The sequence below is a fragment of the Notolabrus celidotus genome, chromosome 3 (assembly GCF_009762535.1).
Source record: "Notolabrus celidotus isolate fNotCel1 chromosome 3, fNotCel1.pri, whole genome shotgun sequence".
In the NCBI taxonomy this organism is placed as follows: Eukaryota; Metazoa; Chordata; class Actinopteri; order Labriformes; family Labridae; genus Notolabrus; species Notolabrus celidotus.
In genome coordinates, this window is record NC_048274.1 from 5,812,603 (window position 1) to 5,830,379 (window position 17,777).

At 44.3% G+C, this 17,777-nt stretch overlaps 1 protein-coding gene across 1 annotated transcript in view; it reads right to left on the reverse strand.

Moving 5' to 3' along the window:
• Positions 1-17,777, reverse strand: part of LOC117809430 (protein TANC1-like) — a 43,726-nt gene that overhangs the window by 4,381 nt on the left and 21,568 nt on the right. The window contains exons 12-25 of the mRNA XM_034678982.1: positions 14,704-14,935; positions 12,601-12,767; positions 9,512-9,820; positions 5,195-5,395; positions 4,897-5,000; positions 4,688-4,796; positions 4,140-4,262; positions 3,123-3,359; positions 2,646-2,858; positions 2,358-2,439; positions 1,048-1,181; positions 843-966; positions 573-748; positions 20-149 (exon numbers count right to left, since the gene is read on the reverse strand). Coding sequence (XP_034534873.1) covers positions 20-149; positions 573-748; positions 843-966; positions 1,048-1,181; positions 2,358-2,439; positions 2,646-2,858; positions 3,123-3,359; positions 4,140-4,262; positions 4,688-4,796; positions 4,897-5,000; positions 5,195-5,395; positions 9,512-9,820; positions 12,601-12,767; positions 14,704-14,935 — 2,341 coding nt within the window. The remainder of the gene's footprint in view (positions 1-19; positions 150-572; positions 749-842; positions 967-1,047; positions 1,182-2,357; positions 2,440-2,645; positions 2,859-3,122; positions 3,360-4,139; positions 4,263-4,687; positions 4,797-4,896; positions 5,001-5,194; positions 5,396-9,511; positions 9,821-12,600; positions 12,768-14,703; positions 14,936-17,777) is intronic.

The window sequence follows — 17,777 nt, forward strand, 5'->3', positions numbered from 1 at the left end:
AAAAGCACGATGTTAGCACCTGTCTTGGATCCTTTCTTGAGAAGCGAGGCCACCAGAGCCGGGTTCTGGCATCCGGTGGCTCGGTCTGATCCTCGGCCACTGTTGTCCGCTCGCTCTAACACGGCTCCATGTTCCACCAGGCAATGCACCTGAGCAGGACACAATTGTAATTGTAGGAATTAAAGTTACAGATTGAACACTGAAAGGCTGTAAATACTTTCAAGGATTTGTTGATTGCATGCAACAGAGATGAAGCTGTGTGTTAGTCAATCACTCAGAGGCTGTGTGTTTTCTGTCATGCTGATCAATGAAATCACAAGAATACAAGTCAAGGTAACCTCTGACAGTTCTGCTGCATCCTGACTGTGATTGCACATTAAGACGCTATGTTGCAGTTGCAATAATTATCATCATTATTTTAGTAATTATGATTAATTTAATTAGTTCAAAATAGCTTCAATGTTGTTGTGAGTGTGAAACATTTATGCTTTCTTCTCTGCGAGTCATTAATAATTAGGATGTTTTGCAGCTAATCCTCAGTTTTCAGTTTTGGTGAGCAGCATGAAACTCACAGAGTCCGCGTCCCCGTTGAGGGCAGCGATGTCGAGCGGTGTCCGTCCCTGTCGGTCCGGGTGGTTGACGTCTGCTCCCAGCTCCACCAGAAGCTGCACCGCCCCCTTCTGCCCCTTCATGCAGGCCCAGCTCAGAGCAGTCAGCCCCTCGTTGTCGGTCGAGGACAGAGAGGCTCCTGGGAGCACAAACAGAAGCAGACAATGTTCCTCCCTTCATATTGATTCAGTTAGCATGTTATAATATAAGCAGGAGAGTGTTGGGCCTCTCACCCTTTAACTGCAGGAGCTCAGCGGTGCTCGTGTGGCCCTCAGCAGCCGCCAGCATCAAGGGAGTGCGACCCTGCTTGTCGCTGACGTTGATATCTGCCCCGTGCTTCAGGAGCACCTCTGCCACCTGAGCAAGGCAGGAACATTATTCAGAATATCCCAAAACAACAGCTTCTAAATGAGGGAGCGTGCCGTGACATCTCCTGACCTGCGTGTGTCCGTGTTTGGTGGCGCTGAGCAGCGGGACCATCCCCCTACGATTGGGTATATCCAGCCCCGGCCCCCGCTCCAGGAGGAACAAACACATCTCCATCCTCCCTCTCCCTGCTGCCGCGCTGAGAGCTGACAGAGGGTCGGCATAGAGATGAGATGACGAGGCGGAGGAGAATATGTAATTGACACATTTAGGGAGAGAAGTAGAAGCAGGAGTGAGAAACCGAAAGAAAAACAAGGCTGGTTATTTCATCAGAGATTTAATTCTAACATTCGACAGATCCTACAAACTGATCAAAGACACCGTCTCTCTCCTTCTTCTCCTTTCTCCTCAAAGAACAGGACATAAAAACACTGTTATTATCAACTACTCTCAATACATTACTCCCTCCAATACAGTCGCTGATTTACAGACGGACAGTAAACACTGGCGGTGTTTGTGAGCATGAACGTCCTTTAGCCAGCTGAGCAGAGGCGAGGAATCAACGCCATGCTCTCACCTCTGAGTATCCTTGATAAAACGTCATCATGTTTCATGTGACGGCACGCCTCAGTGATCAAATCGATCGTGCTTTATCAGAGACTTTATTATCATTTGATAGACGAAGAAATGATTATCATAAAATGGTGTGAGTTTGTGCAGCTGCTCTTCTATGTTGGCTAACACTAATACCCCTCACACACACATAAATGCATCCTTTGCTTTGAAGTGTTATCTGTGAACCAGGGATACTGACTTTAAACCTACACAAAGTCCTTGTGCGGTAAATCCAAAGGTGAATGTTTCAGAGGCTGTTTCATGCTCAGCACTGGAGGGGACTGTGTAATAGCATTAGCCTCTAATGGCGCTGGAGGCAGAGATGCAGGCGGCGTCCTGCATGCTTTCAGGAAATGGTCCTCCTAACAGAATCCTGCAGGCTGCAGGCTCACATCTGTGTCAGAGGTAAGAGTCTTACAATCCAATAACAGCTGGTTTTAAGATGCTTAAAATGTGTCTGGAGGAGATTTCTGTGTGATAAACGATGCCAAAAACAAAAAACTACAGTACAACAATCGAATCAAATGTTTGATATCAACCAGAGCATCTGAAATAAAAACACTGGTGATATGGTATTCAGAGGTCCTGCAGCTCCTCTCACGTGCATGAATCTAAACATATCTTGTGATGAATACTAATTCACTGCACAGAGACTGAATTTCCCCAAAACACAACCTTAAAAACCTCTGAGCGTGACCATGGAATCACGAGGACGGACAGAAAGAGGTGAGAAAGCTAAATTTATCCAACTGATAGAAGAAAAGTACCCGTTTCTCCCCAGAGAGAATCGTGAGCGTCCATCTGCACTGCCAGCTGTTCATCTTTCAAGTCCAGCAGGCTCTTCACCACCTGCGGAAAAAAAACACAGTCTCATAATTCCTCTGTGTTGCCGGCTCGCTGTGCAAGAAGAAAACACAAAGCAGCCACGGACCCTGACCAGAGAAAACAGAATCTCATAAATCAGCTCCATGGAGCAGGACGGGCTTGGTGCTCTGCATGAAGCAGGACGTTTCAGCAGAGACGTTTTTAATGAGGGGCGTGGAGCTTCTTCGTACCTGTGTGTGTCCCACACTGGCTGCAGCTGTGACCGCCTGCTGGGCTGCCTGTGCTCTCCCCGTCACTGACTCGTTGCCTTGGTGCTGCTGCGGAGGGTCGGTGGGGATCTCCGTTCCCCAATCCTGGCCCAGCAAGATGCTGATGATGTCTGTATGGCCCTTCAGCCCAGCGTGGACCAGAGCACACTGGCTACTCTTATCAGCATGGCCCACCTGGCACAGAGGGGGACACAGACGGACTTATAACCCTGATCCTGCCGGGTGTCGGTAATACCCTGGCCTAGATTGGGCCTGTTTATGTCATCCATCTCCCAAAATAGATCCTGAAACTGTGGTGATGTAAAACCAGAGCTGTTCAGGATATCTCTGATATGAAGCTACTGAAAGACAGAGAGCTCTGTCACACATCTTAATCTGTGATCGTTTCTCTGTTCACACCCTTTAAACACACATTGTTGTATCAGGTGTGACACAGACCTTGGCCCCTTTCTTGCAGAGCAGGGTGACGATATCGGCGTGTCCTGCTGCTGCAGCCAAACACAGAGGCGTCATGCCGCTGTCAGTGGTCCCGTCCACAGGTGCGCCCATCTCAAGCAGCAAAGCGATCATCTCCACGTGCCCAAGGTGGGCGTGGACGGCCAGAATAGGGGCGTGTCCTATCACCTCGGTACACCAGGTCACACTAGCTCCACCGTGCATCAACAGACGACTCACCTGCAGGATGAAAGAGGTGAAAAGTCTGAACAGAAATTAACTCCAACTAAGAAATACAACCGGACGAGAGGCCTCCATGAGAGCTGTAACAGAGTGAAACAAACCTCATGTATCACTCCCCTTCAGATGTTCTGACAACAGCTACACAACTTAAAGGAGACCTTTAGATTCTAATGGTGGAGCTGTTTCCTCTGAAACACAAATGTCACCGAGCAACTGTCGACAGACTTATCGTTCATAAGATCGATAAAAACCTATAGATAAAGGAGAAAAATGCAGAGGAGCTGAGAAAACATGCATGTACTCCACAGGGGCGAGAGTGCAGAGAAATCCATTCATGTTGCTTGGTCACTAAGTAGAAACCTCCAGAGATGGAAAATGAAGGCAGTGTGGCGTCTCCAGAAAAGGGTGGGGGGGGTCTCTTTTTATTTTCATTTATATATATATATATATCTTTTCTTTTTAAGTGTATTCTATTTTAAGTTGTTTTTATGTACAGCACTTTGCTATAATGTCATTGAGTAAAAAGCACTTCATAAATAAAGTCTGATTGATTATGACTAGCTGCTTGAATATGATGCTCGTGTAAAAGTAACCTCACACTCAGAGATGTTTGTCAGGATATCTTCATGCCTCTGATCTTCAGCCTGCAGTTCCATGCCCCTGACCTAACCCCTACTTTGCTGATCCTCAGTACATTAACCTTCCTTGTTTGATATTCCTGAATTATCATCATCATATGTTTGGGTGCTGTTATAACGTCAGGTTCATGCATGTCACCTTGATGTTGGGCGTGTATAAATTCCTCAGGGAGGCCAGAGCAGCGGACAGACTGTCTGTGCTGCAGTTCACCCACATGGCCTGCAGAACGCTGGAGGACACACCTGTCTTCTTACTCAGACCCTGAGAGAGAGAGAGAGAGAGAGAGAGAGAGAGAGAGAGAGAGAGAAGCACAGATGGATTCAGAGAGAGACAGAGACAGAAAGATTAAGCTCGCCTAGATGAGATCTGTGGTGCAGAATTTGAATCGTGTCCCAGGAGTGCAGCAGTATACACAGAGTACGAGCGGTGCATGCTAACACTACTCGATGCACGGTGGATGCTCATGTATACGAACCGAGCTAATGTGTGTGGGTGGAGGTAGGGACAGGAGTTTACTCGTACATATCTGAAAGTGTTTGTGTGTAATTACACAGATGAATGTGAAGGATCATGGGTATGTGACGCCTTCAGGGAGCAGGAGCGATTCTAAAGTGCTTTATGACTAATCACTTCCACTCGTAAGCTAACATACTAGTTTATATTCAGAGTGTCACAGCTCCTCTTACCTTGAATATGTGAGCCTTGAGGATGTGATGTCCCAGTTCCATGGTCTGCTGCCGGTTCAGTTTGCCCTCCTGTCTGGAGAACATGAAGGCCAGGAGGGCATGGCCGCTCCTGTGGACGTACAGTGGTTACTATGAGAAGTGATCTGATTTACACTTCCTACAAACGGATGGTTTCTGTCTCTGAACAGCTGCAGGAGACGTTTTCTCACCTTGGGTCACAGAGGAAGTCATTGCTCTCTCCGTCTGCTCTCCAAACCAGCCACTCTCTGAAGGATGGGTGACACAGCATCCGGGTGCCGTCCCTGCGTTTCACCTTCAAACACAAACCCATGTTTTCAGAATATAAAGGTACATCATCAGCCCCACAGAGGATGTCATTAACTGTACGTACACATCCTGTATTTCCCTCAAACAGACTACCTCTACATCGCTTGTTGGTGGTAAAGCTCCCCAAACACAAGCTGGTTTCATTATGTTCAATCCTTGCATTCATATCAAAAGTCTTACCATGAATCCAGCCAGGCTGTCTAATCTCTGCTGGAAGTCCTTCCACTCCAGCTCCCCCATCACGCTGCCTGCATTCAGCGCCCTGAACATTTGCTCATCAGTCAGTGGGTGCAGAGACGCCAGAGCCACATTTAGCACTGGAAGCACTCGTTCGAAGACCTCTTTATCCGGGAAGCTCCCACGACACATCAGCAGGTACACCTGCAGACGTTCACACAGTCAGTCAGTCAGACTGTGATGTTGTTATCTCACAGGGTTTACATTCTCTTTCACTGACGAGTTATTTACGTAGAAGAAATGATTCAACAAGACATGTCTGTACATTTACACATAGACTTAAAATATGCAACATCTTATATTAACTACATACTGATTTAATACATGTTTATAACCTAGCTCTCTTATTGATCTTCTGGTTTCATTCCCAGCGCTTTTGTAGATAGCTAATTTCTGTACATACTTTATTATTATTATTTTATTTTATTCTACTTTATTTGATCTTTATTTTATTTTAATCATATTTATATCTTATTTTATTCCTTCTACTAGTATTTTGACTTTTTTTACATACTGTTTATAAGAGCTCTGTAATGACTGAATTTTCCTCCCAGGATGAATCCTGTATTTCTGATTCTGATTTGTGTAAGATGCTTGATTCTGATCGGTCAAAACTCCTTGATGACGGTTATTAACTTTCACTAACATGAGCAACACCAGAGTCAAACTAATCACACGTCATGTCAAATCAATCCACGGGAAAGAGTTCAGACACATTTAGTTTCTGCTTGTTGACACCATAGACCATAAGGTGAGGTTAAGCGTGCTAAAACAGCAGGCTACGGACATTTTCAAATTAAATCCTGTCCAGCAATATGATCAACAAGCGGAGCAGGTGAGAGAAACTTTATGTTAGCGATCTCTACAGAGAAACTTAAACCATGAGCTGTGGTGATGATAGCAGCAGGGTTTAAAGTTGTGTCATTTGTTTATTTTTAAAGGTGTGTGAACCGCAGAGCTCAGAGAAGGAGAGCTGAATGAGGACAGTTTCATGTTAAATCCACCGAAACAGGCAGATAAGAATCCATCAACATGGAACGATAACTGACGAGGAATCACTGGGACTATTAATAAAAACTGTAAACTAAATCATTTTAAATCAATAAAATCATCTTTAATCAATGTTTTTACCATAGGCTGTATAAAATATGGACGTAGTATCCATGATGTCACCCATCTGTTTCTGAAGAGCTGTTTTGAGGCCAATCGGCAGCGGCAGCCATATTGCTGCTGTCGAGCGATCATAACATAAAGAGGCGGGCTTTGAGCCTCCTAGCCAACAGCTACAGTGTTCCCGCCTGTCAATCAAGTCAGCTGTGCCTCTCATTGGAAGACTCGTAATCTCAATATCTTTGAAATTGCAGCGTTGAAAAAAATTCATCCCCCTCAGTGTGTGCCGATCCAGAAATGAGCTATCCAGACTACACTTGTTTTTTGTACCAGACTGTAAACATGTTTATTTCTGCTGCAAAGATCGGCTTTTTTGAATTGGTGTGTATGTGGTTTCCAGTGTTTCTGCAGCCAGCCTCAAGTGGATCCTCGATGAACTGCAGTTTTTAGCACTTCCGCATTGGAATCATATTTTTAGACCTGAGGTGGCCGCTTGGTTTTTACCAACATGTTTGTATTTTAAGTAAGGAGCCGGGTAATAAGCGGTAATGAGGTAATAACCTTCAGTGAGGACAAGACCCCTGTATTCAGTTTCCAATAACCACCTGCTAACCATATATTATCCCTTACATAACCTTTGATGTAGGACTTCCAGATTTTAAACCTAAAGCCCATAAATTGAGCTTTTTTTAGGTGTAATCTTGATTCTAACTGTAACTGTAAGCTACCTGGGTGACACACCTTCATGCACACTTTTCCATCCTCTCTCTCTGAGTCCTCACTTTGTGTGTACACTAACACTCGCTCATCTGTTCTCCTATTTCACACTGATGATTGTGAAACATTAAACTGCGTCTGTCATTGACTTTAGTCACTGTGGACTATTTTTAGCATGTTGAATAAAGTCTTTGATCCTGTCATGTTTTAAAATCTTGAATCGCTCTGAAAAGCGTGCGAGGAGACGTGTTCTCTTCTTCTTGAGAAATCATCTCTGAACAATGGAAGTCGTCGATGTACCTTGTGTGGGGATTTTGTGGACATTGATTGCTTCTTCCTCAGGCGAGATGTCATTTCACGGAAGACAGCTCAGCGGGATGAGTGACAAGTGTTAAGTGTTAGACTGTGAACATGACCAGATGAGGTAGAGGAGGGTGGGTCCAAAAATACACGCAAGGTAAGCTGTGTGTTTGAGATGTTTTAGACTCAGTGTGGTTACAGAGCAGGTGAGCTACGTTCAAAAGAAACTTGATATTTGTGGTTTACCACATTTTTAAGAGTTATCAGCCTGAGTGCTGAATCTCAGAGGAAGGCCTTTAAATATTCAACAATGACTTTTGGCTGCATTAACAATTAATCTTCACCTTGGTTAGCTCAAGCTCACTATTCCAGTAATTCTGCATTAATTTGATCTTTCTCTTTCAAGCATTCATCCATCAATTCATCTCACTACTTAATCAGTTTATTAAGTTATTTTTTGGGCCATTTTTTCCCCTTTATTTGAAAGAAAAGCTGAAGTTAGAAGGAAATGTGAGAAGGAGAGAGCCGGGGAAGGCCATATCCTTTAGAATAAATGGACGTAGCCTCTGTGACGACACCCATCTGTTCCTGAAGCCCTGTTTTAAGGCCAATCGTCAGCAGGTGCCATATTGGAAATGCTGAACTCAACCTAACTTCCGTTGAGCTCATGTGAGGTAAAGATGCGGACCTTTAGCCTCCTCGCTAACAGCTACAGTGTTCTCACCTCTCGTCTCGTCAATCAAGTCAGCCACGCCCTTATTTGGGCGAAACTCGTAAGTTTAATACCTTCAAAAAGAAGGAGTTATAATAAATTAACCCCCCGTACAGTGTGTTCTGATAGAGAAATGAGCGGTTCAGACTTAAATAATTTTTTTGTACCAGGCTGTAAACATGTTTAATTCTGCTGTAAAGATCGGTTCTTTGAATGGGTGTGTATGTGGTTTCCGGTGCTTCTGGAGCCAGCCTCAAGTGGACACTCGAGGAACTGCAGTTTTTCGCACTTCTGCATTGGCTTCATTTCTCATGTGGGGAGGTTGAGGCTTGGGAATGGCATGCAACAAAGGAAGTCAAACCAGCTACTGCTGCTAGGCCAATGGGCTCTTTCAACCATTAATCTATCTATTGATCTGTTTCAGTAATCAATGCATCTTTCCTTAACTTCTTCAGCTATTTATCTATCTCAGAAGCTAACTAGTTTGGCTGTGTAAGCGTTACTTCTTGTGAACTCTTATACCAAGACCCAACGCGGTCGAGGCATGATGGCTGTCTAACATGAGTCTGGTTCTGCTCGAGGTTTCTGCCTGTAAAAAGGAAGTTTTTCCTCACCACTGTAACTAGCTAAATACTGCGATGTGCAATGCTCGTGGTAGATTAAGGCGGGGTAAGACTGAGTCTTACCCTGTCTTGAAGTTGGGTCTCTGTTCATAATTTGACATAGAGTGTTCTAGACCTCTTATGTTTGTAAAAGCGTCTTGAGATAACGTTTGTTGTGATTTGGCGCTATACAAATAAAGATTGATTGATTGATACTCCTTTTCAACGGAGGCAGTCTCAGGGCCGGTTCGGAGCCAGCTCTCAATTGAGAACTGTTTTTTCATGTTTCGACTGCGAGTGAACTGGTTCCAGAGTGGCTCCAATTCTTTGCTATTAAAAAATAAGGGGACAAACGGATTCCAAGGCAAAGCAATGGTCGGCCGAGGAGACCAGCTGCCGTTGTCCACCATTGTTGTTGTTGTGAGGGAAAGTTTGCGCTAGCGCTGCTGGCAAAAGCAGTCTCGTAAATCTGACGTCATGATATGCCTCTTCCACGCGCTCGAGTGGGTGGAAAAACAATTGGGTGCCGTGTTGGTTTGCGAGTTCAACCAGCTCCGAACCAGCGCTAGCACCAGCCCGGAAATACAGCCCGGTTCATGTTGGTTGAAAAGAGGTTTTAGAGCTGTTTGTCTGCAGAAGCTAGATCCATGGATGTGCTTCAACTTCATTCAAAGGTTAACATGTTAGAAGCTTTTTGCTGTTGTTATAAACTGCTCATTCATTGATTTATGCAACTGTAGAGACATAACTCTAAGTTAGCTTTAACATTTTTACTTGCTGTCTGTAACATTCAGCGACTCAAAGCTCTGGATGTCTGACCTCTGACAGGGAGACTGGCACCACCAGGTAGTTCCCTCCTTTCAGACACAGGTGCCCCTTGTGGAACAGATCCAGGGTGAGCTGCAGGTAGAGGATGGAGCCGTGGCTGCGTGTGGTCAGGTGGCTGCTGAACTTGCTGAGGAGCAGCTGATCCGGAGCCGTGCCCGTGGGCGTGGTGACGTTAGCGGCGACCTGGGAGCTGCTGCTGACCCGGTGATGGATGTAGTCACTCAGGTCAGCTCCCAGATCACTGCTGTCGGGGAGGATGTCCAGAGAGATGCCAGAGAAGGGAAGCAGGGTGGTGATTTCCTGCATGAGAGGAAACAAAGACAGGTTCCAGGTGCTCATTGGTAAACACAGGTAGGGAACTGGCACAGGAAGCTTCGTATTTATAGAACAGAAGGTAGCGTGTCTTGGGTACATTAGCTAAGGACAAATTAAAAGCAACCCAATCAAGACCCATTCCTCAGATGCTGCTGCCTCTGACTCACACAGAGCCATGGGATACAGTACAGTAAATAGTGTGACAATGACTCAAGCTCCAACATTGCTCACAGGCATCTCTCAGAGTCACATTTCATCTACACTCTCGCCATCCTCAACTGCTCAACACCGGCCAAAACCAGCTATGACTGAAGAAGAGAAGAATCCATGTTAATGCAGGCGGCTCCTCATTAACCAACACTGACATTCTAAATTCAACATGCAACTGACATTTAGTCTCAGACAAGCTATTTGTTGTTTCTTTGTATTTATAGCTAAGGTTATTGTTATTATATTTTCATTTTATTTTTTATTGTAGTTCTTATTCTTATTCCTATTCTTATGCCTTGTACAAAGAGAGCACAGTTTACCAAAGTCAAATTCCTTGTGTGTTCAAGCATACTTGGCGAATAAAGCTGATTCTGAATCTTCTGAATCTTCTGAATTCTGAATCTTAACTCCTCTCTCTGGTTATTTCAACATCCTTGTTGCGGTGTAAGAGTAAGCGCTTCCTGTGAAATGGTTGGTTTAAAAGCAGAGGGTGAGTGATGATCCAATCAGGAGGCTCAGTACTCAGAGGGTTCAATTATAGCTGCACTCTTCATCTTTAAATATCGGTATTTAATGCTCACTGACTTCTAATTTATCACAAAGAAAATGACCCCAAATGCGGTTTGTGTATTCCCAAACACTAATCAAATTATGTAACCGGCTGGCTGGCTGTCAAGCTCCAGACTCCCAGCAGTGTCCCAGTAGTATTACCATCCATTCAGGGCGTAATCCATGCAGCATTTGGAGGCTTGGCTTCAGCGTCGGACAGATGCATCCGCTGTTTGTTGGGATTACCAACCAGATTGGGAAAATACATCAGACTAGAGAGAGCGAAGCTGCCAAATGCTACAGTGTCTATACCATGGCTGTAAAAGCACAGCATTAAAGTACAGTGTGTTTGCCGAAGCTAAGACGAAAGGAGGCAGGTATGGTCCCTCTGATTTAAGTTTTATCTTAAATGGCTGCTCCACTCATCTTGCAAAGTCACGTTTCACACTTCCTGTGAGTTTCCTGTCTTCATCCCTTTAAGTGTCCACTGCTCAGCTGGGACGGAGGCTTTTCTTGGTGCTTGAGGGGAAATAACAAGTGGTGCGAAGAGAAAGAGGGATGCACACTGGAGTCTACATTCCAAAACAACAGAGACGCTCAATTTGTGGCATCAAAAATCCTGCTTCAAAACATGATCATCTTGTTGTAAAGTGTTTGATGGGACGCTTACGCTTCAGACAAAGAAAAGAACAGGATGTGTTTTTCATTTTTGACTAGAATGATGAAAAGAGAGCACATCTCTCCCGTGTTAGCGTCTCTACACTGCCTCTCCGTAAAACCTAAAATTTAAAATCCTTCTTCTGACCTACAAAGCTCCTAATGGTCAGACACCTTTGTATCTTAAAGAGCTCATAGTGCCCTATTACCCCTCTAGAACACTACACTCCCACCATGCAGGCCTGCTCATCATACCTAAAGTCTCTAAAAGTAGTATGGGAGGTAGAGACTTTAGTTATCAGGCACCTCTCTTTTGGAATCATCTACCAGTCAGGGTCCGGGAGGCAGACACCCTCTCTACTTTTAAGAGTAGGCTTCAAACTTCCCTTTATGATAAAGCTTATAGTTAGAGCTGGCTCAGGCTTGGACCAGCTCTTACTTATGCTGCTGAAGCTTAGACTGATACACTGGGATCCTGTCTTTCCCTCTCTCTCCTCTCTCTGCCTGTCACTTACTTTAACTCTGTCCCATTAAAGTTACTAACCATAGACCTTTCTGGAGTCCCTGAGCTCCCTTGTCTCGTTGGTTCCTCTGGATCTCTGCTGCTGCGGACGTGCCAGACTCCAGCTGCTACAACTACTACTATCCGTCTCACCACTATCATCTCTCTCTCTCTTCATCTCCCTCTATCCCTCTCTCCAACACGGTCTCAGCAGATGTGTGTCTAACATGAGTCTGGTCCTGTTGGAGGTTTCTACCTGTTAAAGGAAGTTTGTCCTTGCCACTGTAACTTGCTAAATGCTGCAAAGTGCTCTGCTCATGGTGGATTAAGATGAGATCAGACTGAGTCCTGTCTGTAAGATGGGACTGGATCTTAACCTGTCTTGATGTTGGGTCTTTGTTAATAATAGAATATAGATTACGGTCTAGACCTGCTCTGTTTGGAAAGAGTCTGAGGAGAACATTTGTTGTGATTTGGCGCTTTCTAAATAAAGATTGATTGAGGTTACACTTACACTGCATGGATAGTGACTAATGTTTACATAAAATAAATGCACATCCTCCTGGAGTTCTGTATCAATCTTTATAATCCATCCATGAGTACATCCTGGGTTTTGTTTGGCTTTATCCTCAGCGCTGATAAAGACAGATTCACGAGAGTCACCTACAGACTCTCAGAGAAGAAAAACAAAGTCTTTCAGACAAGGTGATAAATTCCATTCACCTCTGTTTTATTAGAGAGGAGGCGAGACGTGTGAACACCACTACATTCTAAAACATATTTTTAGTACCTTAATAGTCCATTCGACCCTTTAAGACTCAAGTAATGCTGTAATGTCCGCACTCACCACCAGGCCCGTCCTGACCGTGACCACCAGCTTCAGCCAGGCTGGAAACTTGGAGATGATTTTGGTGATGAAGGTGGCGATTGTGTCTCCATAGTCTGGTTTGTGGAACTCTGCCTCATTCAGACTGTCGACCAGTATGATGTACTCTTCGTCCGGTAGCCTCCGCTCTGAATACACAAGAGGAAGAAGAAGACATAGAGAAGAGGGTGAGGGAAGTGGAAGACCAGGTATGTAAGGGACAATGTATGATGAGCAGGTGGTTTTAGGAATTAGAATCTCGACAGGGTGAGACAAGACCCTGACGCGAAGCGTATTACCTGGCTACTAACTAAAATACAAACACGTTAGTAAAAACATTGATTCAAGACTGTTTCATTGACTTAAAATGATTTATGTTTACAGTTTTTATTATTAGTCCCAGTGATTCCACGTCAGTTATCGTTCCATGGTGATGGATTCTTCTCTGCCTGTTTCGGTGGATTTAACATGAAACTGTCCTCATTCAGCTCTCCTTCATCTCTGAGCTCTGCGGTTCACACACCTTTAAAAATAAACAAATGACACATCTTTGAACCCTGCTGCTATCATCACCACCGCTCATGGTTTAAGTTTCTCTGTAGAGATCGCTAACCTAAAGTTTCTCTCACCTGCTCCGCTTGTTGATCATATTGCTGGACAGGATTTAATCTGAAAATGTCCGTAGCCTGCTGATTTAGCATGCTAACAGAAACTAACAGTTTTACTTCACCTTAAAGCACTGTTGGTTGGAATGGTGTAAAAAAACCTTCCTTTTTCTGCTGGGTTTGGAGAAAAGGTCACCAAAGGTCATACCCATCTGTACTCATGGGTAAGTGGAGTAATTTGAGACTATGTCTCTGCGTTTTCCATTACCTTTGTATCAAGCAATGTTATTATTCCCCTCGTTCCCGTTGTGACAGACCTATCAGAGCTAGTCTCCAATCCTCTGTCCTGATTGGTTAAGGGGCGGCCCTTTTTACTTCCTCTGATTGGTTATGAGTCCGGCACTATCATGACTGCACACACTGATCTGTGTTGGGGGGCTCAGAGGAAATCTGGTTGGGAGGGATAGTGTTGACATTCAAAGTCCCTCTCTCTGAACAGATGTTTACTCTGTGATTACCAACTGCAACTTTAAGGTCGATGGTGTCAACAAGCAGAAGCAAAATGTGCAGGAACTAATTTCCGTGGATTGGTTTGACATGACGTGTGATCAGTTTGTCTCCGGTGTTGCACATGTTTGTAAAAGTTAATAACCGTGGTCGAGGGATTTTGACCAATCAGAATCAAGCATCTTACACAGAGAGCCGGGTAATAAATCTGATTAGCCTTATAAGTGGTTCAAATTATGACAGAAATAAAGATATGATAGATTTATAGGAAGTCTTAAAATCGGTGCGTCGTTGTTTACCAGCACTTGCATGCTCAGAAGAGCACTAACTGTTCATATTGATTACACCGTGCTGAAAGAGGCCACAGGCCGTTGTTGTTTATGAGCTTGTAACAGGACATATCCATCATGTTTGAATCATCTTACTTGTCAGAGCAGCGCTGCCTCCCCGTGAGGACTCATACACTCAGGCACAAGAGCTCTCCATTTTTTCTAACCTGCTTAATAGTGATGGAGTAGACAAAACACTCCTCTGCTCAGACAGTGGAGTGCCTGGACATAATAACACATCAATCTAGACTGTATCACCAGAAAGTGAGCTGACTAATACGAGCGTAACACTCACAACCTCTCTGGAGTATTTTGTGACCTTGAGAACCTGTGGGCTGCTGATGATTCACCAGGGCAAAAATAACACTCATCATCCCCTACGTAAATGACCTAACATCTGCTTCACACACTCTGCACTGTTCACATCGCTGACCTTAACCAGGGAAAATAATCTATGGGGCCATCATGGAGTCATTAACGGGCCATTTCACACAGGAGCCAGTGGACGGCTCCCTAATTGCAAAAGGCAAAGTGAGCAGACAGGTTTCCACCTTAAACCCGATACTGCTTTAAATTTTTAAAGGTCTTTAAAGTTAAATATCACATTTGTCTCAATGTGGATGTGCACATGGAGAACTTATTACCCTTTCGCAGGCTGGCTATGGGCTCCAGGACGCCCTTTCGAAAGGCAGCGATGGGGTCCTGAACGCAGGATCGAAGGCTGAGTGTGTTCTGGAGGTGAGGCTCTTGGACCAGCAGCTCCCGGTATGCGGCCAGCTGTGGCGCTCTGGCCAACAGGGCGGCAAGACTGTGGACAAACTCTGGTACCAGGCAGGTGTAGGTGTTGTCAGCCTGACAGAAATGGTAGGCAACCACCTGAGAGGAAGAGAAGAAGAGTTTATACAGAAAATACCAAGTTTGTGTCTGTGAAGCTGTTTGCACTGCAGCTGAAATGTTCATTGAAAACAGAAATGGATGTTTTCAGAGAAGAGGAAGGATGAGGCAGAACTGCACTCAGCCATGATGCACGACTTCTCCTTTTAAAAGTGGAGTTGGAGGATGAATGTTAAGTTGGTCTTAAGAGTGTGTCTGAAAAAAAGAGAAGATAATCTGAGACTCTCTTTTGGACGTTTTGCATGCACTGTGGAGACTCGTGAGTTTCTATCTGCTGTCGAGTCACGCACATGGCATGCAGCTTCTCATCAACCCCTCATGAAGTAAAAACACAACAAACTGAAGAGAAACCTCGCCTGAGAATTAAAATCACTGCACACATTCAGATGCTTTCAAACTTTTGTTTGTTCATATCCCTTAAAAAAATGAAAGCCCTGCTATGGAAGAAAACAATCTCTCATGCTTATAACAGACAATATAAAAGATATTACAGTAAACATAGAAACCTAAAGTCAGAACTCTAGAGGACTCAGTCAGAACTCTGCATCTTTGTTTATTCAGGCAGCGATCTAAGGAGTTAAAAAAGGTCTGAGAGATGTGATGTAACACTACGTTTATTTAAACTAATATTAAGATAATTATCAGCTGTTTTCTGGAAGCTGTAAAGTATTTATTTTTGAATCACAGGTGTGTTTCTGCAGAGGTAAACCTCACATCTTCAGCAGTATTCATCTCATCTCTCTGTGTGCTGCAGGTCTCAGCCTTGACCGTGAGTGGCACATTCAAGTGCTTCTGAATGATTTTACTTTTAACATATCAGCATCATCACAAGGAGTCGGACTAGTTCCCATGGAAACTATTATTGAGGCCAAGTTAGTAAATTTAGAAGCTTGCATGTCATCTACGTGATGCAATCAGCAGCATGTTCTACATGTGCCCAAAAAGAGAGAGAGAAAGAGGGAGAGGGAGAGGGAGAGGGAGAGGGAGGGGGAGAGAGCTGTGACATTAAAAATCTGTGTCACTAAAGTGCATCCTCTCCGCTCTTTAAAAGAAAAGACCAACACTGATGTGTGTTTATCTCTCTGAATGGATCCCTCGTCTGTCTTTGTTGAAGGCTTGTTACAGTCACAGCACCCTGCAGTTCTGTTTTCACTGCTGCGCTGTGTTTCCGTATTCATATATCAGGTTAGTGGAGTGCAGTAAAACCAAGCGGGTCTCACAAAAGCATCCATAAAGAGAAGTCAGATCTCAGGGCATTCCTCTGCTGCAATCATCATCTCCTCTCTTTGTCTGTAGTAACTGCAGGTGAGTCAGCGTCCGCTCGGCAACACGGTGAATGCACTGCTGTGTCGTGTGCTAATGTGTGTGAACTCTTGTGTCTTTGTGAAAAGTAATTCAAGTATCTAATTCCAGTTTTATTCAAGTCCTTTAGAGTGGACAGTTTTATATAAAGATATTCTCTCATTCACAGAACGAGGATGTCAACAGCAGTGGTCAGTGTTAAATCACACGTCTGTCCCCCTCCCTGCATCAAACATGGCCGCATGGAGCACACCCATCAGACCTTTAAAACTCCATCCAGTTGGCCTCAGTCTCGCTCTTTCCCTCCACACAGAAACCACTGTATACTCGAGTCTGAGTATTGTGATAGAGTTTTATTTTGATCCCTTTGAATATTTAGATTTGTGATGTTTTGGTTAGATTCAAACATCCACATCCATCCGGATACAGACGTAAGAAGACACTCAGAGCATAGTAAGATAAACTGTGTCTAAACGTGGACTGAATCACATGTTCAATGTACCAACACCACCCTTAGAGTGTACTTTTATCAGTCAGTATTTAACCTGAGCATGCAACACGGTGCAGCGAGGACCCAAAAGATTATTTCATTATTTCTTCCTTTGTTTCCGAGATTAACCTTTCATTCTCATGTGTAGTCTTGCAGAACATATGAAGATCTCTCATATTCATGACTGTGAAGCAAGCAGCAACCTCTGGTCTCAAACTATGAAGCCCATGCGGAGGTGTTATGAACTGTAGCTCATCGAGAATCCGCTTGAGGCTGGCTGCAAAAACACTGGAAACCACATAGACGCCCATTCAAAAAAGACGATTTTTGCAGCATTAATAAACATGTTTACAGCCTGGTTAAAAAAAACGGCTTGGCTCTGCTTAGCTAATGTCTCTATCAGCACACACTGTACGGGGGTGAATTTATTTTTAACGTGGCGGTTCAGAAGATATTAAGATTACTTGTTTTTGCCCAAATAAGGACATGACTGACTTGACTCCTGATCGGGAACACATAGCTGTTGGCTAGGAGGCTCAAACTCCGCCCCTTTACATCACACTCTGCTTGGTGGAGTTCCGCATTTCCAATATGGCTGCCGCCGTTGATTGGCTTCAAAACAGGGCTCAGGAACAGATGGGGGACGTCACGGATACTACCTCCATATTTTATACAGTCTATGCTGTGAAGCTACATCCAGGACATATAGCTTTGAAAATACTCCATAAAGCTGTCAAAGTTAAAAAAAAAAAAAACCTCTCAGCCTCTTTTAAGCTGAATACTTGAATCAAACTGTACAATCAGTCACATCCTGAGGTCAGTCCGACGAGGATTCCATCCAGTTTATGCTCATCGCTTGGCAGCTGCTCCTTAATGAGGAATAATTCAGCACATAACGCCCCTTGAAATGAAGGAACGCCAATTCTACGTGGAGAAAAGGCTACGATATGTGGTGTGTGTGTGTGTGTGTGTGTGTGTGTGTGTGTGTGTGTGTGTGTGTGTGTGTGTGTGTGTGTGTGTGCAGAGTCAGCC